A 22,268-nucleotide genomic window follows, 5' to 3' on the forward strand; every position below is an offset into this window, starting at 1 on the left:
CGTGCTAATAGATTTTGCTAATCAAATTGCAACTTTAGATCAAAGATTAGCTTTCTTCATAATATACTCAATTCCACCCCATGAAAAAGTGTAAAAAGAAACACATTTAATTAATAGAAAAATATACTCAACACTTCTCTTTATTAATGCTTCATGACTTCAAGTTCTGTTCCTTAATAATGTATTTGAAAATTGTGTACTGATTTGCTGAAGTTCATCGGAGGATGAAAGGCCATATTAAGCCAATTAACAGTGTAAAATTGCAAAGGGAATGTATAATCCACACTTACGGAACACAATTTTAACGTATTTTAGAGAAACAAATTTTCAAATCATTTAAAGCATTCTTATTTAGAACAACCCAAGACATAGGAAAGACTTGAATTGATTGGAAAGGTTTTGCTTGTTTTTATACTCTATTTTAATTGATTTTGACTTTATTATGAAAATTTTTAAACAAAGAAAAAGTACCAATTCCTAATAACAATACCCATTAACCAATACCTACATGTTATAATTATTGACAGTTTAGCTTTTATTGGTTTACTAAAGTATTTAAATAAATATATCATACTTTACCCCTAAATATTTCAGTATGAAAAATATTATTTTCCCATATAATCAGATCACCATCATTACATCTAACAAAACTAATGACATTTCCCTAATATTAACTAACACTGTGCCTATAATCAAGGTTTTCTAATTATCTCCCATGTGTCTTAAAAATTGTTGTGCTTAAGCCAGGATTCAGTCAGCGACCACACAGTACATCTGATTCTTCTGTCTTATTTGTCTAAGGTTACAATAGCTCCCAGTCACCCTATCACCCCCGCTTTTTTTTCATGATATTGACTCATTTAAGAGAGCATGCCAGTTATCTTATAGAACATAACAATAACAGCCAATATTTTGCATGTGTTTATCATATGCCAATGCTAGGCTTCTGGATTTGTCTTTTTGTTCCTCGTGTTGTCATTTAACTCACTGTAACTAGTAAGGTTTTGATGTGTGCTGATTCAAATATCAGTGAAGATTGGTAATAGAAGCTTTTTTTTTTTTTGAGACGTCGTCTCACTTTGTCACCCAGGCTGGAGTGCAGTGGCGCAATCTTGGCTCACTACAACTTCTGCCTCCCAGATTCAGGCAATTCTCCTGCCGCAGCCTCCCAAGTAGCTGGGATTACATGTGCCCACCTCCACGCCTGGCTAATTTTTGTATTTTTAGTAGAGATGGGGTTTCATCATGTTGGCCAGGCTGATCTTGAACTCCTGGCCTCAAAGTGATCTACCTGCCTCTGTCTCAAAGTGCTGGGATTACAGGCATGAGCCACAGCCCCAGCCAATAATAGAAATTTATATTTGGAAATATTTGGTCAATAACACTTACTAGCCAAAATAAAAAGTTACTATAGTTAATTTAAATTTATCAAAGTTAAAATGTTCACATGTGAAATATATTTCTGGGTCATAGAATTGTAAAAGCCATGTAAAATTCTCTCTGTGAGATAAACCAAATTCATGATTAAACAGCAAAAAAAGAGCATATAGGGAAGACTAAAGTCTCCACAGTCTCACTGCCCAGAGACAACTATTGATATACTGTCATGTATATTCTTCAAAAAATAAATTATACAAAGTAGAATTACTTGATCAAAACTATATGAATTTTTTAAATATTACCAATTTTCCCCACAAGAAATTTATGCCAATTTATTTGCCAACAGCATTGTGAGATACCATGTTTTCCAATACTGAGTATTATAAAACAATAATTTTTGACAATCTAGTTAATAAAAATAGTTTTTGTCTGACCTTTTAACAATTGTGAGTGTACTTACAATTTTTGACTACCTATAATAGAAAGTCAACTTATACTGGTTTTAATTTAAAATGAAAATTTTATTAGCCCATATAACTGAGAAATCCAGGGATGAGTCAGTTCAGGAAAACTCGATCCAAGTGTTCACCAGAATTATCAGGTTCCACACCTCTTACTTTCTGCATTGGCTTCATTCTCAAACAGGCTTCCCTGTGTTACAGTGATGATGTCTTTGTAACCCCGCTAGAAAAAGAGCTTTTTCCCAGATAGTTGCAGCAAAGTTTCATCCGATCAAGTTGAATCACATGCCCATTCCTGCAGCAGTCATAGTGCCAATGTGAATAAAATATTATGATTGACAGGTCTAGATCCCATGCCCACCCAGGGAGTCAGGTAGCAAGGTCAGCTCACCTGCACCAGGTGGGGAAGGAATGGTTCACAAAGGAAGAAGGCATAATGAATGCTAAACAGTAAAAAAGAATAGATATCCATTACATTGTAGGAACTGGTACTATTTTTTCTTATATATATTGGAAATTGGCATTTATTATTCTGCGAATTGCCTATTCATCATATCATTTCCTCATTTATTTAATTAGATTGTTCATTAGCTTCTTATTGATTTGTAAGAGCACGTTTTTAAGGAAACTAACTCTTATGTGCTATGAATATTTTTCATTTTGTTATGTCTTTCGATTTTTGCATAAAATTTTTTTCTAAAACTTCCACATGGAAATTTTATATAATATTATATAATTGGGTTAATCAGTCTTCATTCATTTAGCATTTATTGCTCACTTAAAAAGATTCAGGTACTGTAGGTGTGAAAATAAAGAGATGAATAAAAGACGGGAAGTTTCTTCGAAGGGCTACACTACTGGGTTAAAAAGGTTAGAAAGTTGCCTATTACCAGATGGTGTCATGTAAGGCTTTACAGATGCAATTTGAAAAACCTCCAAAAGAATGAGTTGAAGTTCCTTAGTCAGATAAAAAGGGAGCCGGGGGATTTACTTGAGCACAGAAGCGTCTGTAGGTATGATTTCTATGTTGTCATAACAGAATTTTCAGAATGATGACAGGTAGTTCATGACTGAAAAAACAAGGTAAGAACTCTCAAAGCCTCATCGAAAGATTTTCAAGCCCTTGATTACAAAAGATAACAAGATAACTTAGATATCTTAGAAGTTCAGTGTCTTAAAAGTATTGAGATAACTAAAAGCTATTGTTAGAAGCCAGACAAATGTGTCAAATGTACCCAGCTTCAAGCTGTATCTAGCACAGAGCTGCAGCTGGTTCTGTAAAATGTCTAGCCACTGACCAGCAACATGATCTTCATTTGACTTTTCTTCAGTGTCCTCATTTGTAAGGATTTGGTCAAGTAGACCTGAATGTTTCCTTCTATTTCTGTGGACCTATGAGGAATGAGAAATTAAGTAGGTAGTCATAAAAGAAAAAAGTCACATCAAGGGCCAGGCAAACTGGCTTACACCTGTAATACCAGCACTTTGGGAGGCCAAGGCAGAAGGATCACTTGAGGACAGGAGTTCAAGACCAGCCTGGGTAGCACAGTGAGATTTCATCTCTATTAAAAAATAAAGTCACATTAAGATCAGAATTTCATATTTAGCAATGAAAAAGCAGTGCAGTAGTGTAGAATGTGGAGACCCAGGTACTTGTTTGCTCATCATGAAATTAGATTCATATTGAATGCCTTACTGTCCTCAGAGACTTACGAAAATCAGTCTAGAAAATGGATGTGAAGACAATATGTTTCACAAATATATAGTATCATCGGCAGTTGTAATAGCAGTAGTAAACTCTTGAACATATTATGTGTGCAGGTTTGAGTATTCCTTATCCATAATGCTTGGGACCAGAAGTGTTTCAGACTTCAGATTGTTTCAGATTTCAGAATATTTGCATATACACAATGAGATAGCTTGGGAACAGACCCAAGTCTAAACAAAAAATTATTTCATTTCATATACACCATATTCCATATAGCCTGCAGGTCATCTTATACAGTTTTTTTTTTAAACAATTTTGTACATGAAACAAAAGTTTGTGTTAAGTACATATGTGTGGAATTTTCCACTTAAGATGGTGTCATGTTGGCATGCAAAAAGTTCTGGAATTTGGAACATTCTAGATGTCAAATTTTTGGATTAGGGATGCTCAGCCTATGTAACAGTAGAATGCTAGGACTATGAACATCATTATCATTTTCAGTTTTTTTATGATATATTAGAATTCAGTGTTATTGACATTGCTTTAACTAGGCCTCCGATTTCTCCTTGACAAACTTTTTTTTTCTTGAAAATTATAATCTAGTTTGATGACATTGACCATTTATCAGATCAATCCACATTTATTTATTTGTATATATTTAAGTCAGTAACTCTGTGCTCAGACTTTTATGTTCTCTAAAAGTTCTTCTGATGTTTCATATAATACCATTTATACAATATGTTTTATTTATAAAATTTTTGCAGTCATTTTTACTTATTAAATTTATATATTATATACCTGTTCTAAGAAAAGGACTTTGTACAATATGCAGGTTTTAAAAGATAGAAAAATATTGATAAATCAAGGCTAAGAGAACAGAAAGAGAAAACAGAAAAATGAAACTAAAGAAAAAGTTAGCATGCAGAAATACACACCAAATATGTACCAGAATTTTTCAAAGTACAATCTAAGGTATTGCATCTAAACAGTTGTTCTAAAAACAAAAGAAGTATGTGTTTCTCATAAAAAATAAAAAAAATAAATAAAGAGAAACACTGGAATAAACACATTTAAACAATTATATTTACAATAGTATTTCTCAGAGCCTTAAGATCATGTAAATCCCCACAAACCTCTGGTAGAATTTTTGTTTCATGTAGTAAAGTCACAAAGGTTTTTATTTTTAGGAAAACCAAACTTTTTGTAGCACTGAAGTTTGAGACAGATTTCTCTCTTTGGTCTTCAAAACAGGGAAACTGAGTGATAAGCGTAGAGAAAATTCTCAGCATTATTTCTTCAATAACTACAGTAGTGTTTCATGTGAACATCCTAATGCTACACATGTAATTTCCCATACATTTTATAAGGAATGCGAATTTTTGTACATTAGTCACTTCTTGAATTCTTTCATGTTGGAAATAGTGCTTTTTTGCAAGCTATTTAGGCTTTTTGGCAGTTTTTAAAACTGAATTATAATAATAACGTTTTATAGGGATAGAAATGTTATTTTTCATTTTTGCATTTTTTGCACCATTTTTTCCTGTTTGTTAAAGTGTTCACCTGTAACATAAAAACTAACAAAGACAAAACAGCAATAAATCTAAAAATAGGGTTTAAACTTTCAGTTACACTTTTGTATATGGTAACACTTAAAAAGCACAGAAGTCACTGAATCCAAATGCCCACTGTTTGACAGAAAAGGAAACAATTTATTGATGTAGTAACTATGATGAAAATTGAAAAATATTGCAAAGTAAATTTATAAATTTTATTAAGTGTAGCCTTACCTTTTGACCAGAATTCTTAACCATATGCATCTGGCATAAATCAAATGATACTGACATTGCAGTATTTGCTAAAATTTTTAAAGTATAGCAAAGTTACAACCTTGTCAATATGTAGGTAAGTAGGTAATTGATTGATGGATGGATAAATATGATATGATAGGTATCTATTATGATCTCTTAAGAAAATATGTCATCTGTGACAAAATTCTCATTTCCCCAAACAAACATTTTGAAGCTTTTTGCTTTCTAATTATTTATTGCTGTTTGACTATTAGAAGCAAAACGATAGAAAAATATTAAGTACAAAGCAAATCACTTACATTATGTTCCATAAAAGTCATTTCTAACTTTATTAGGTAAAAATTCAAAATTAGAAATATATTGTAAGAAGTGTCTAAGGGAGGGATATGCAGACTTTAATACTGTGCAGCTGTTTCCTACACAGCATTACTCTGTAAAACACTACAATAAAATGACTTTGATGAAACTTGCGTAAAATAAAAAATGTAAGTCTTTACTTTTCCTTTTCCAGAAATGTAAGAGAAGACTGGAAAAGATTAGAGGAAGAGCCATGCTCCTTTTTAAAGAATGCTTTGTGAGATTTTACAGGACAAACAGTATCAGATAAGATCAAACCTTAGGGATTGCACAGACATTTTGTGCATGCGAAAGGTCTATCAGCATATTCACGACAGAACAAAGTATTAAACATTGAAAAATAGACTTACTGAGTTAGAAAAACATATCTGAACATCTAGTAAAGTATAAAATATGTAGGTAATTTTAAATGAAAAACTCATTACTTTGGGCCAGGCGTGGTAGCTCACGCCTGTAATCCCAGCACTTTGGGAGGTCGAGGCTAGCAGATCACGAGGTCAGGAGATGGAGACCATCCTGGCTAACACGGTGAAACCCCATCTCTACTAAAAATACAAAAAATTAGCCGGGCATGGTGGCGGGCGCCTGTAGTCCCAGCTACTTGGGAGGCTGAGACAGGAGAATGGCGTGAACCTGGGAGGCAGAGCTTGCAGTGAGCCGAGATCGTGCCACTGCACTCCAGCCTGGGCGACAGAGCGGGACTCCATCTCAATAAATAAATAAATAAATAAATAAAATAACTCATTACTTCAGTTCCATAACAGACTTTACATTCATTTCACTTTATAACAATTAATCTTTTACCAATAATGTAATTATGTTGTTTTAAATAGTATTAAGATTTTATGTAATGTTTAACAAAATTACATTACCTTTTTTACATCTATCTAAAGAGATTTGAGAGATAATCAATGAAATTTAACACAATAAAGTTTAAACCTTAGAACATTCTTTAAAAATCTAAATTTTTATACTATCATACTTTGTTTTACAAAATGAAGATAAAAAAGTTTAGGAACCTTAAAATATTAACATTCTTGTGCATGAAAAATACAGCTTTTATATAAATAAATTGTTGAGTCTTTGTTAATCATAATTAAAGTTAACAAAAAATGAACATAATTTACAAATAATTTAAATTTTCAGGATAAGCACCCTTGCAAATAAGAGTTTATTATGGAAATTCTAACAGACTTTTTACTGCTGATGACCTCATTGTGTTATTTGAATTAGTCTCCTGAGGCCAAAAGAAAAGGCTCATAACAATTTATAAATGAATCTTCCTCCCTTGTGTAACATTATGTGTCCCATTGAAACACTAATTTTCTACTACTTCTCTTATTAAAATTAAGCCTTCGAGGGATCTTCATAGTTGATTATAAATATTAAATTTTGAAATAAAGTAGTTAGACATTGTACTTAGTAGTCTTCTTTTGTTTTCTCTGTAAACCTACTTACTTTTATAGTATGCAACTTAAATCAAAATCATGTGCTTATTTGATACCATAAGCACGGACTCTGTATACCATTAATCCAAAATCGGACAAAAACTTAAGCTAAGGCAGTTTGCTATTGGAAATCATGAAGATGGTGTGCTGGAAATTCCTAATAATTAGATGTGCTAAAATTTTGAGAATATGATGCAGTTAAGCACATGCTTTATTGAAGAAATCAGTATAGGGATTAGCATCATAATCAGTAAATAGGGTGGTGGTACTCATAGGAGAGGTCTTAGTGGCCTCAGCAAAATGCTTTCCAGGGAATCTGAATTTCCTGAATTATTCCATCCCCCTTAAGTGTGTAGTTTAACAATAAAAAGGATAGTTGTTCCATCTATATACTACTAGAAGAAGACTAACATTCTATCAGGGTTCCATATGGAGGGTTGTCTTTCACACTCTGGGTAACCGGCTGTTAAGACAAGGTTTTCACTCATATGGTTGTCAAATGGTCAATCTCTTCACATTCTCTGCATTGGGTTTCCTGTATTCCAAGCTAAATGTTCATTATGTAGCTTATTAAGTAATAGGAAAATAACAAAACTGTTGATGTGGCCTTAACAGTTTAAATGAGATCACCTCTGATAATCTAGTTTACAAAAACTGTTAGTAAAGTCTAGAAACTTTGGACTATGAATCATCCTCTTGGGCAGTTTTTAACAAGTGTAATGATTTGTAATTAATATCAAAATCTGGTATGTTTAAAAATGTAATAGAAAATAATGTATTTATGCTGTATGGCTAAAAAGAATTAACAGTGAAATACTGAAAGTATAAAGATTTATTACCTAGGATATCTAATATGACTGTATTAAACAAAATATTTTTTTCTTTTAATAGCCAATTGGTGCTTTGAACCCAAAGAGAGCTGTGTTTTACGCAGAGCGTTATGAGACGTGGGAAGATGATCAAAGCCCACCCTACCATTATAATACCCATTATTCAACAGCAACATCTACTTTATCCTGGCTTGTTCGAATTGTGAGTATCTTCATTGAGCTAGTTTGCCTTTGTTACCTTAAAATTTTTAACGTAAGTAAATTAAATACAATTCAAATCAGTTGTAATTTGTTCTAAACAAAGATTAGAGACAAGTAAAGTAGAAATTAAAGATTCCAAAGTAGCAAAATATGAATTTTTTAATGAGTTGTCTCATTTGCAAAATTGGATTAGAAAGTTAGTTATCTATTGCTAGGTATTATCAGCTTAAACCAAACCAGTTGTCCAGTTATAAAGGAGCCAAAACTGAGTACATACCTTTTTTTTTTTTTCAGTAACAGGGTCTCTCACTCTGCCACTGAGGCTAGAGTGCAGTAGTACTATCACAGCTCACAGCAGCCTTGAACCCCCAGGCTCAAAGGGTCTTGCTGCCTCAGCCTCCCAAGTAACTAGTACTACAAGCATGTAACACCTTGCGTGGCAATTTTTTTTTTTTTTTTTTTTTTTTTTTTTTTTTTTGAGACAGACTCTCGTTCTGTCACCCAGGCTGGAGTGCAGTTGCGTGATCTCAGCTCTCTGCAATCTCTGCCTCCCGGGTCCAAGCGATTCTCCTCCCTCAGCCTCCAGAGTAGTTGAGATTACAGGCGCCCACCACCACGCCTGGCTAATTTTTGTATTTTTAGTAGAGATGGGGTTTCGCCATGTTGGTCAAACTGGTCTTGAACTCCTGACCTCAGGTGACTGGCCCGCCTCAGCTTCCCAAAGTGCTGGCATTATAGGTGTGAGCCACCGTGCCCGGCCCAGCTATTATTTTTAAACATGGCATCTCACTGTTTTCCCCAGGCTGGTCTCTCACTTTTGTTCCCCTGGGCTTCAGTGATCCTCCTGCCTTACCTCCCAAAGCACTGGGATTACAGGTGTGAGCCACCACACCTAGCCCTGGAGTGCATTCTTAATACCCTCTGCCTCCTTCCTCACAAATGATGCACACTGGCACTTGCTCTCCCCCAGCCCTCTCATTCTTACTTCTTGGGCAGCATGTTTTACAACCAGTTTCCAAATATTTTGAAAACCTCTTTCTGTTACTTTTCTCTTTCTCCTAAGACATAAATATATTCAAGTCTCACTGATGTTTAAAAAAAAAAAAGAAAGAAAAAAAGCCTGCTGCCAGCCCCCGCCCACTCTGCAGTTCTTTCCCATCTCTCTCCCTGCATAGTCAGATTCCTGAAAGCACAACCTCTGCTGTCCTGCAATGCACTGTGGTACCTGTTGCCTATACTTTATCACCTCGCATTCAGTCTTTAGCCTGGTTGATTTCAGTTCCACATCCATCACTTTACTGGATTGTTTTTGCGAAGGTCACATATTATGCAGATAGAGCTTCCCATTTCTTACCTATCATGTCTCTTGAAGCATTTCACACCATTGCTAATCTTCTCTCCTTGAAATTTTCTTTCAACGTTCCTTTTACAATATCCTCTCCTGGTTTGCCTCCTGTCATCCTAACTGTTCTGCTCAGTCTCCAGCTCAGATTCTTTTTCCTTGATGTTCCTATTCCCCAGGATTTTTCTTTATATTTCAGCTGAGCTGTGTCATTCAGTTATAAGCTAGTGATTTCCAGCTTCTCTCTTCTTTGCAAACATTTCTCTTGTGTTCCTGGCCTATATTTCCAAGTGCCTGCTAGATATTTCTACCTGAATATCTCACAGTACCATAAGCAGCATTTCAATAAATGAACTCCTCATCTCCCTCATGAACCTGCTGTGGTTAAATGCCATGATTATTCACTCAGCTGCCCAATCTAGAAATTGGGAAGCTTTTTCCTAGATATTTTCTCTATTTTTCCAGCCTCTTACATCCAATCAGACATCCACAGATTCTACCAACTAAATATCTCTATCTCCTTTTCTCTATACTCTGGCACTTTCTTTAATTTAGGTTCCCATTCTCTCTCACCTAGATTATTGCAAAAGCTCTTAGCAAACCTCTTTTCCTTTATTCTTGCCTTCTCCATTCTGGTCTAGATAGGAGCACTGTAAGCAACTGAGGAGTACTATAGAATGCTAAATTAAATCTTGTAATCAATAATTTTCCCCCTATTAAGATATACCTCAGACCACTCTATTGTATGAGGCTGATGTGCCCAAGAAACACATTGGTAAAGCAGAGTATATGAAACTGCATCTCCTGTCTTTGAAAATATTTTTTCCCTAAACCTAAATGACAGCTCTAGTTTGTAGGTTTTCCTTAAACATCCTCTCCATTATGGGAAAAAAATAACTTTCTACAGAAATTTAGTATGAATATATTTTAAGTAACTTGCAAGCCGTTGATAGGTGACAAACTACAATTATTTTTGTTAAGAAAAATTTTGTCAGAATTGTGATTCTGTTTGAGCATAAATCTTATCTCTTTCATAATTCTACACCAGCATAAGAAGTAAAGGAAGTCTGGACTAACTAGTCTTTTGAGAAAACAAACCCAAATCTTATTTTTAAAACTAAACTCTGTAATGATAAACTAAAGGAAAAGACATAAAACTATTTTTAAACCAAAGCTATTAAATCATTCTAATTTATCCAAACATTCACTTTAATTATGTGAACTTGGATTCTTTTATAATAATGTTTCTGAGTTAGAAGTTTCTTAAGAAATACTTTTTAAATCTGGTACTTTTAAAGTATAGAATTCTCTTTTTTAATTTTCTGTTAATTTTGAGAATATTAGATTTATATCATTGCCTATTTATAAAGCAATCAGAACAGAGCATCTTTAGTTTCTGGGTGATAATAATAATTCCAGAGGCAGGAAAATACTTCACACTCACAAGAGGCAAATGCTTTTCAAATTCCAGATACACAGACACATAAAGAGCTTATAACTTCCAACCTTCAGTTTCAGCCATAGGTCAAAACTAAACAAAGTCACAAAAATTGACCAGTCAAGATCTCAAAAGAGCCGGTTTTCTTTATAATGGATATAAAATATGCTCTTAATTGATTTGAACTCACAAATAGGCAAACAGACAAGAATACCAAAAAAACTAATTAATTAGATTCACTGATCACCAAATGGTAAGACCATAAAACCAAAACTAAATGCTCAATCATTACTGCCACCAGTGGAAAATTACCTATTAGCTGTACAGAAACCAGAAACAAAAAAATCAGTAGAAGGAGCAACTTTTAAAACCTAGAAAAAAAAAGTCACTGAAGTTCAAGTTTTGTTTGCTGCCTAGGGTCCACCCTGGAAACCAAGAAAAGATGTAGCTGGGCTTAAGTAGCCCATGAGATACACTTCTTAAGCTAAACGGTTAATCTGAGGCCATCAGGTTAGTCCACATGGAACTCTCAAAGGGGCCACCAAAACTCTTTTAGCAAAGGGAATTTGTAGAAAACATTGAAACTAGAGATTTGCACCCTGGGAGGCCTTTTCATACAACCTCAGGTCCCGTCAATGACAGTCATTGCCTTAGTGAGCCACCACCTGTAGGACAGGTGGTGCAGGACACCTCTTTCAGGTACTTTGAGGATGAGAAAAAAAGTGAGAAGTCCTTCCTGAGAAAATGTTATCTACTGTGTTGTTTGACGGATTAAATGAGAGTGTATATACAATAGTATTTTGAAATACATAAAGGGGTATTCACTGTTTTTTTTACCTAATCAAGTTAGTCTGAAGCCAGATTTACAAGACTCCTTCAAGAGTGACTCCATAAAAATACTTGTTATCAACAGCCTAAATTTAAGTTAACCTCATCTATCCCTAATCAGCTAAACACTTTCCCAAATCATAACTCAGAATTTATACTTAAGTTGATTTGTTATTCCAGCGAAATGGAATTCAAACTTGAATCTATGCAAGGGCATGCCAGAATATTCTACACATTTATCCCACACATGCCCTTGTCTATAGCAGTGCTGCACAACAGAAATATAATGTAAACTACCATGTGACTTAAAATTTCTAGTAGCCACATTTACAAGTAAAAAAGAAACAGGTAAAATTAATTTTAATAAATATATTTGTTAATCTACTATTTCCAAAATGTTATCATTTAAACATGTAACCAATATAAAAATGTAAAATGAGGCATTTTACATTTTACATTTTTGGAGGGAGGGTACTGAGTCTTTGAAATTCAGAGTGTATTTTATATTTACTGTGCATCTCAATTTGAACTAGCCACATTTCAAGTGCTCAATAGTGACATGTGGCTAGTGGCTACTGTTTGGACAAACCTATAAAACTGCTTTTATGGGGACTCAGCCCAAATATCTTATGTCATGTGGTTATAAATAAAAGTATCAGTCTCATGGTTTACTAAGCGTTTAACCTAATGGTCCAGGATTCGTGATTTCCTCACTCCCATTCCAAGGAGTTCATGAAACAGGAAATGCATTAAAATTTGGGTCACTAAGAATTTGTTCACAAAAATAAAATACAGATTAAAATAAGTGTCTGTCCTTTACCTTAGGCCTTTTAGATCTAAAGTCATTAAACTTGTTATTTGTTTCGGTGTACTTAGTATGACAAAAATAATAATTGCTTAAAAATGCTAAATAACTATATACTTCATTACTTTAAATTAAAAATATTATTTTAAACAAACTACCAGTGAAATCACTTGTCTACAATATGAGACTCTGAAAAGACTGTTTTCCTGACAACTGCCATTGGGCAAATGATGAATAAACTTATAGCAGCCTTTGGAGTTTCTTCAGATATTAATATTAAAAAACACATTTTACTTGGGATGTTTTTACTTTACATCTTACCCTAGTCATATAACATGTATACAGAAATAATTAAATCTTTCTCACTGACTTGCTGACCACTCAGTAACTGGTTCGCCTTCCAAATTCAGTATATTCAGCCCTCCTATTCAAAACTCATTTGTCAAACGTTTCATAGTTTCCAAGGAAGTGATGTTTAGAATTTGAAACTTTCTGTGTAAATTATGGCTTGTTTTGAAAGCTTACCCTAAAGCTTCTTTAAACCATAATGTGTCTTTAAAAGTATATATGTATAGTAGAAACATTTTTGCACGTGTTGTAACTAAAACCAAAAGATAGTGCTACTGAATAAAATATTGTTGTGTTTATCTTGAATTCTGATGCATTAAGGACAATGCATATTTACTCAGAGAAAGATGAGAAATACTTAACCAAGAGCCTAGTGCATGGTAGGTACATAGGTTAATTAGTGAAAACTTTTGGAAAATTCTAAAAGACCCTTCTTGGTTCTTGGAAGAGAAATAGGAGAAAATAAACTTCTGGGATTAGACAAAGGCCAGTAGAAATAATGGTTCCTCCATCTGTTAGAATGTGACCTTGAAATTTCTCAGATATAAAAGGGGAATAATTACACCTACTCTGAAGGGTGATAGTAGGGATTCAGTTAACTTAGATAATACAGAGCCTGGCACAGAAAAATGCTTAGTAGCTGTTATTTTCCTTCCCTTTTTATTTTATTATGCTTCCTATCACTTCAAATATACATCTTTTCTTTGCTGTAGTTATGTTGCAGGCACTACCTATTACCCATAAATGATGTTTGTTTTGGCTTTTAAATGGAATGAAGAGAAGGAAAAGAACAGAACTACAACAAGCAATGGACATAAAAGATTATTATGAGATGACTAAGCAAAAATCATGTAAGACGGAAGAATGAAGAAGTTGAGTAAAGAGAAGAGGCAGCAGGGAAACAGCATTAGTTGCCCATGATGGAATTAGTTGATCTGTAATCATCCAAAAGCAAGAAAGGCTGTTAGTGTCTTCGGACAGGACTAAGGGGTATAATAGAATACAGAAGGACAGGTACTTCCAGTCCAGGCCAGGTGAGTTAGTTTTCCATCACTGAAAAAGGATTGGAAGATATGAAATGATGTTGGAGTGGGTGTAATTAGGAGAAGAAAGTCTGCCATTGGCCATTGATATTGCAGGACCTAACCTGAACTTTTTAAAGCCTAATGAGTTCCAGAATTGCAATTTCTGAAATTACTGTTTAGTATTTATTCATTTATACATCTTATCTCGCATGCCTAAAACTTTTCTAATATAATGGTAAAATGTCCAATCTATTGATGTACACATAGAAAATGGCTCAGTTGACAGGTGGTAGGCAAATAAATATAAAAGTTATTCAAGCTTAATATAGCACCTGATCCTCTATGTTATTCAGACATGGGTCAAACGAAAAAGAAAGGCTTTGCATTGTGCCTTGAAGGTAAAAGGGAAACACATGGAAGAAAGCAATCTCCACGGTAATCAGAGCTTGAAAGATCAATACTTACTTATAAACAAATAGGTTATCAATTTCTATTAGCACTCTACCACTGTAGCAACTGGAGGCCTTCAGGAATAATGAGAATATATGTCAGTAATGTAGTATGTGACACTATAACAGTTGTTAATCAGATCTTTTTAAAAGCTACTTAAAACACTGAAATGTGGAATTCAATATTCTCTGCTTTTAGGTGCCACCAGCTTCATTCATAACTTTGTTACTAGAAATAAATACAATTCTTTAATTTCAGATTTCTTTTCACTAAGCCCATCTGTGCTATTCTTGGCATGTCTTTGTTAGGAGTTGAAAACTAGACAGGATTTTGTAATTTAGGTTGAGGTGGAGATCAGCTTTTAGCGGCTGATGGTAAGTACGGCTTTGCATGTATAAATGGGTTTTCACTCACATCTGTTTAATAGGTTAAAAAACCTAGAGACAAGCCTGATCCTTCTAAATTAATCTCTGCCACTACCTACGTGAAAATTAAATGCCTTCCATCAGCATCCTGCAATAACAAAGTGGGTTCTGAAGATACAACTGTTGGGTCAAACCTACTAGTAGTTAAGAACTGAAAAAGAAAACCCGTATCTTACTCTCACCCACCATACTCCCATCTCCCAACAATACCTTGTATATTTAGGTGTATTTGACAAACATTTATTAAACATGATGAGCCATGTGCTGTGCTTGGGGCTGGGGATAGAGAGGTAGATAAGGCCTTAGGAGCTGGCAGTCTGGTGGGAAGTCCGACAGCGAATACTTGGCATAGTGCGTAAAGCTGGTAGTCATTTTTATAACTCTGTCAGGTAAGATACATCAAGCTTTCTCTATGTTATTTCATTTAATCTTATTTAATCCCATAATTTCCCCAAGGTATTGTCGTTCCCAGTTTACACAGATGAGGGAATGGAGACAGTTTCTTGACACAGTTACTTAAGGTTAAGTAAGCTTGCCCAAGACAGAGAAATAGTTCCACCAAGATTTGAACTTAAATCTTTCATATTTCATTCAGTTTACCATTGCTACATCTAGAATTTTTATATCCCCATTTTAATTAATATAATTTAGTGACAGATTGTTTTCACTACCTTATTTTTGATAGTGAATTAAACATCTAAAAAGCAAATAAATTAGTGAAAGACTTGTCATATAATTTTTTTCTAACTTAATTTCACTAACATTTATTTATTTCTCATATCACTTAAAATCCTAAACAGCAATATGGACTTCTTGGATGCATATCTTATTTTCAGGTGAATCAGTACTGTCTCCCTTACTTCTATATTGTTTTATCATTCTTGATCTTATCTCTTTCATCATCCTTTTTTCTCATCCAACACTGAACATGAAATAGTGGCAGCATATTACAAGTTTACAAAATTGATGACATCTGGCCATACTAAATTTCAGGGAGATATTGAGGAAGATCAGTATTTGTTGCCCTTTACCCCAACAGCCAGCCCTTAAGGTTAGTGGCAAGAAGGGGAGTTTAAGGGGACAAAGTATGTACCCCTTGTATGTTTAAAGTATGCAAAGGAATGAGCAAAGATTATGTATTAAAAAAGGAGGACTAAAATATTTTGGAAAATGTCATGTAGGTTTCTTAGCATTATTGAACCTGGGAATGGCATATCATTCGTCCTGCACTTGAGAGAGAAGAATTAAAGCAGGGAAAAGGAAATATGTATCTATCTTTGCTATAATTGTAGTTAAGAAATCTTTAGCAGGAATGAATGTTATTCAATCCTTTTAAACTTGGAAGCAAATTTAATGACATCAAAAACATAAGAACAACCTAAGAACTCCCAGCAAGAGAACTCCCAACTTAAGAATTACAGAAAAAGCATTAAAATTAAATGCATTAGGACATTGCAATAAAGTTATTCCTAGGTTTTCTGCCATAGGGACATGTGCTGGATGGCAGTCACTGTGTTATCCAAAGATAATAGTCACAGAATACAAAAAAGTCTGGTTTATCTACTGTCATTTGTACTTACTTTATTCTTCGTTCAACAGATTGTATATCGAGCAACTTCTACGTACCGGGAATTGTTCTAAGTGTTGGAGATAAAACAATGAATAAGATACATACGGAACCTACTCATAGTGAGGAATATAGACAGATTAACAATCAATTAAAACCAGTGTGATAAATGTTTCAGTGCTGTTTGAGGAAATACAGATTGCAATTTCAGCACACTGGAGAGCCGCGGTAGCGCAAGGAAAGTTTTTCAGGAGAAAATGACATCATGGCTGAGTCTTAAAGCACGAAAAGAACTTAGCCAGGTCAGAATAGTGAAATAAATGGGTAAGTTTGTACCCAGCCTAGGGAACATCACATACAAAGGACAAGAGGTGAGAGTAGTGTGGCAAGATTTTAGAATGTGAAGAGAGGAATGGTGAGAGATAAGAGTTAAGCAGGTTCCAGATCATTCAGGCTCTTGTAAAACAAATTAGGTAGTTTTAGACTTTCTCCTAATCACTCCCAAGAGCTATTGAAGGTTTTTAAGCAGGGATTTGCATTTTAAAAACATCATCAGACCATAAGGTGGTACTAATACTTTTGTAGTCTTTCACAGGTAATCTAAGATGGATATTCTGTACCTAATTCCACACTGCAGCGATCAATATCAGAGTGATTTTTCTTATTGCAATGTTAGTGTATATATATATATATAGCCTTAATTTTTAGAAAGAAAGATCCAACTTATGAATTGTCACTAATGCAAAATTATTTCTCAGAAAATCATAGAGCACTGGAACCCCATCATTTCACAGATCAGAAGACCAGAAGCGAAATGACCTGCCAGAGTTGCAGACTGGCAACTGCTGCCTTGGCCTAGTCAAGCCCAGACAGACATCTCCTACTGCCTTAATTTGGGGCCATCTTTCTAGGACCCTGCTCTGCTTCTACATCTTGAGGGTTTTAAAGATAGCCATGTTTCACAAAAGAACAAAGGCAGCTGTGTTTAGAGGGGTCAAATTTCTGATTCTGTTTTTTGCTTAGGAACCTTTCACAACCTTCTTCCTCAATGCAAATGATGGAAAATTTGATCATCCAGATCGAACCTTCTCGTCCGTTGCAAGGTCTTGGAGAACTAGTCAGAGAGATACTTCTGATGTAAAGGTAGGCTCTTTTATTTGTTGATATTCGTTAAGTTTCAAAATATGTGGAAATTTTGATTTTTTAAGTGGGTACGTATAAGACATTTTATATTGCAGCTTTGTTCCATCATATTAAAATTATATGGTACATATAACCTTAAAGGAAATAATTTTGAACATTACAGAAAATAAACTGAAATTTATTTTATATTATTACTCAGTGAAGGTGTTTTCGTTATTTCAAAAAATTCCTATCTAATTTAGATCGAATAATCAGGAGATGCGAAAAGCCTATAAATTGCCTTTCCTGCTGTTAACTCAATATTTGGTCCATTCCATAAAACACAGCAGGAATTGGATTTGACCTTAATGTGTCATATTGTTATAGCTTGCCTGGCTTGGGGTTTGCGTAGCCTGGGGCAATTAATAAAGCATTAATGACAAGACCCATTTAAAATGTAGGCTTTTCTGTATAGCCTTAGCTTTTACTTGACTGTGCCTGGGGATACTATGCAACAATACACATTAGATTAAACCAACACACACACAATATCCAGAAACAGCCGGAGAACAGAGTAATTTTACAGTTGGTACTGCTTAACTATTGTTAATTACAAAGATTTGTTATTCATTTATATGGGCTCCTGTTTTAAAAAAGAAAAACATTGTATTCAAAGCAATAATATATATTTGTTCTCTCATTTGTCTCATTTTTTTGCTGATAATAAGGTTACATGGCCACGTTATTGCATAGGCAAATGTGTTTCTTATTTTAAGCTCATTTTCTTCAAGGCACATTTTTTTCCCATTACTGTCACTCATTATAAAAATGTTATGGTATCATTCCATTTAGAGCCTTAAACCAACAAAAGTTAGGGAGTTAAAATCAAAATTGTCATTTACATATTTATGCTTCTCGCAAAACATTTGTAAAAGGCAATTTTAGTGTTAATGAACTATAATTGGATGAATACAAGTTTTGTTCAGTGTTTTTCCAAAGCAGAAAATAAAGGAAATGGAGCCAAGTAGAGTGTAACATATCTGTGTGTTTTATTTGTTGTCGTCAAACTTTACATACAACATATTTACTTTGTAAAAAAATAAGAGAATTTAATATGCATCCTTACTATATCAAGCTTTGAAGTTCTAACTGTCTTAAAACTTTGCTGAGAATTAAACTCTAAAATATCCTTAAGCCATCATTTAAAATGATTTGTTACCAGTGAAGTCAGGGAGGGAATCTGTTTCTTATATAATAACACTTTGAGAATTAATACAGAAAATGGGAATCAATAGGCTCCCATTGAACAGTAGTATCCAGAATTCACACAATGTTCATAAAAAGCACTCAGATATTTTGTATGTGAATTAAATATTCTTATCTATAATTGAAGGCTTCTTATCGCAGTTAAGATTATTGATATTTTAAATCAGAGCTATATCCATATTATATCAGCCTATTTCAAATGAAAATGCCTGCTCACTGTTATTTGACATCATCGCACACACATACACAAAAACTGGCTTTTCAACTTAATTCAGAGATCCACCCTCACATGCCCACACACATACTGGGGTCAGTCATTCTAATTTTTATATACAGTTATAGATTTCACTTCCTAGCCTGAGAATTTCATTGATGCTTTATACCATCAGTCTCTGATAACCAATGCCCTGTACCAGGCTTTTTCCTCTACATTCTCCCAGGAATTTTCCTCTTCAAAACCCTTTCAGAAACATTTACATTTTATTACTAATTGTATTTTGGGGGCTCCTGGGGTCACATCATCCAGGACAAAGACCAATGTGGATATCACTAACTTGGGAGTTTTTTTGTTTTTTATCCTCAAGCAGCTGTACTGAACACAAACATGCAGCTTTTATTTTTTCCCCAAAGATTTAATTAGTTCATAAGAAGCTCATTTCCCCAGGTTGGCATTACACAGATTGCTCTCATTTTCAGCTCTCTTACCGCCACTCGTGAACCTTTCATATTATATGTTAATACATCTTAGATATCTTGCCATGTAGACTTCCCCTTTCTTTTTAAAGGCAGCATGCTACATATATACAATAATTTATATATGTGATCTCTGGTTGATGGAGAATCTTTCTCCCTGATTGTTGCTATGAAACACAAGGCTGTAGTGAACATCTTTGCACAGACATCCTGATGGACTCCTTCTATATACCTAAAGACTAATTCTTGTTAATGGGACTCATGGCTCAAAGACAATATATGTTTTTTATTTTTTAAGATACTGCCAAACCATCATCCTCAAAGATGAAAATTCACTCCCTTACAGCAGTGTGCAAGGGTACCTCCTTCCCCATACCCCCTACACCCATCATCACTATTGTATTAAACAATGGAGCTTCCGTGAGTCTGGCAAGTGAAAAACTAAGTTATCTTTGTTTTAGTTTGCTTTTTTTTTTTAGTGAAGTTGAGCATTTTTCATGTACTTATTGACCTGTACACTGACTCCTGTCTTTTGCTCATTTTTCAGTTGGGTCACATGTCTTTCTCTTACTGATTTGAAAAAGATCTTTGAAGTTGCAGAAGGTTCCATTGCAAGTAGGGTTTCTCAGTCGTTTTAGCTTTGTTATGGTTCGTTTAATGTGTGTGAGTGGGTGTGCATGTGCATATGTGCGTGTGCACGCGTGTGTGTATGTGTGTGTCCAGTCAAATATATTTATATTCTCCTTTATAGCATCAGAATTTGGGGTCCTCATGACCAGAGTGTTAAAGAGAAGATCAGACTTTTGGGTAATAACTAGTGCTAACTTGAGAATCTTCTGAATTCATGATTAAACCTGATGTATCAGATAAAAATATGTTGCTAAGAGTAGTACTTGTTTTGCTACTTGTGTGTTAAAACCTAAAGTTTTTATTTCTTATTTCTAGACTGTTAAAACATAGCATTTGATATATTTTTTAAGGAAGTGTGTTTCCACTTCCAGAGAAGACAAGTATCTCTGCAATGTCTACTAACTTAGTCAGTTAATCATATAGGAGAGAACTAGGATGCAGTAGATGGTTTTATTCTGTCTGTCTCTATTAATGTCAGTCTCTTCCTGTGCTAATGAACGCAAGCTGGGAAGAAGGAGTGCTGCTGAAGTGACCTTTCAGGAGAGAGGTCTCTGGAGTTGAGTCAGATCAGTTAGTTTTTACTTTATTATTATTTTTTGAATTTCTTTCCTCTAGCCTAGTCTTGGTAACAATGACATTCAACTTACTGAAGTTCTTACACTAATTTTCCTTAATGCCTTCAAAAGTTGTTATATTACTTTTTGAATAGCTATGTAGATGTCAGAAAAGGTAGCTGTGACAAAATGTCATTAAGGTGACATAGTGTAAATTAATACAGTTAATGGAGGTGCTCGCCATTGACTCATTGACCCATTATGAGCTCTTGTGGAATTAATGAATGCCAGGGCATCAGTCTTTTGAAAAAAAAGGAAGAAAAGAGATGGCAGCTTTAAAACCTTGCAATGAATTATATTAGAAAAGTGAAAACGTCTGAATCGGATTTGATTTCACTAGGAAGCCATAAAATGGTATGCTCTCTCAGCAAAATATATTAAGCTGAAATGTCAGATTTGATGCAGTAGGTATACAATTATGATAGTGTTAATAGTGGTCTTCTATCATTCTAAGACATACTTTCAGGTCCAATTTCTCAGCAGCTTGAACTTGTCATAAGCTTATAAATTAGAAATTGCATTTGAGGATATGTTCTTATTTTTTGACAGAATGTATATAATACTATTAACTATACCATGGGGTTTTAGTGTAACTGCTAAAGTAAACTAGAAATCACATTTATAGACACAAAATGCCTTCTATAATGTTCATTTTGCCATTTCTTTAGTAATATTTGGTGTTTTCCTGCACTGTTTTTCATTCAGGAAATTTTAAACTACTTGGACTTTTTCCTTAAAGAGAAGCTGATTAATAGAAATTTATCAATGGGAAGAGAGTCAGCAGAACAGCAGTTATCTTAAGTAGGCAATCTAGTGTCTAATGTGCCTCTGTAGGAGTACACTTACACATTTTAAAAATAAACCCATCTTTTAAAATAATACTGAATAGTTTTCAAACATGTTTTTTGTCGGTTGTTTGATACAGTCCTTGAAACAATCCTATGAGGTAGCAGTCATTGTCCCTATTTTGTAAAGGAGGTTCACAAATATTAAGTGAGTCACCTAAGTTCACACTCAGGCAGGTAAAGAGGAAGCCAGTACTAGCACAGAGTCTGTCCAGTTATTTAAGATGCTTCATATCCAAGAGGATTTTAAGAATGGGAGCTGCAAGGCCACTTCATGCCTAGGCCTGGAAGTCACATCATGTTACTTCCACAGCATTGTATTGCTCAAAGCAAGTCATGGGGCCGGCCCAGAATAAGGGAGAGTAGACACAGACTCCACTTCCTGATGAGATGAGTGGCAAAGTCACATTTCAAGAGGACACTGAGGGTGGAAGGATTACTGTGCCCTTCTTTGGAGACAGTCTACCACAGTCCTCTCTCTGGTCAAAATTCACATTCATCCTATATGTAAAATATACTCAACTTGTTCCCCACAAGTCCCACCACAGTATTTGTATCAGACTGAAAACCTGGTATCTCAATGTCTATGTAAGCTCCGGATACAGATAAGGCACAGCAATTCCTAATTTGGAGACCTGGGAACTAAAAGGACAAATTATCTGTCCCATGTACACCCA

At 34.5% G+C, this 22,268-nt stretch overlaps 1 protein-coding gene across 11 annotated transcripts in view; it reads left to right on the forward strand.

The window, feature by feature from the left end:
• The window catches only part of NBEA (neurobeachin), a 741,630-nt gene that overhangs the window by 627,138 nt on the left and 92,224 nt on the right, over positions 1–22,268 (forward strand). For all 11 annotated transcript variants that reach the window (XM_005585622.4, XM_065533144.2, XM_065533146.1 and 8 more), the window contains 2 exons: positions 8,054–8,194; positions 17,445–17,564. In XM_005585622.4, coding sequence (XP_005585679.2) covers positions 8,054–8,194; positions 17,445–17,564 — 261 coding nt within the window. The remainder of the gene's footprint in view (positions 1–8,053; positions 8,195–17,444; positions 17,565–22,268) is intronic.

The sequence above is a fragment of the Macaca fascicularis genome, chromosome 17 (assembly GCF_037993035.2).
Source record: "Macaca fascicularis isolate 582-1 chromosome 17, T2T-MFA8v1.1".
Lineage (NCBI taxonomy): Eukaryota > Metazoa > Chordata > Mammalia > Primates > Cercopithecidae > Macaca > Macaca fascicularis.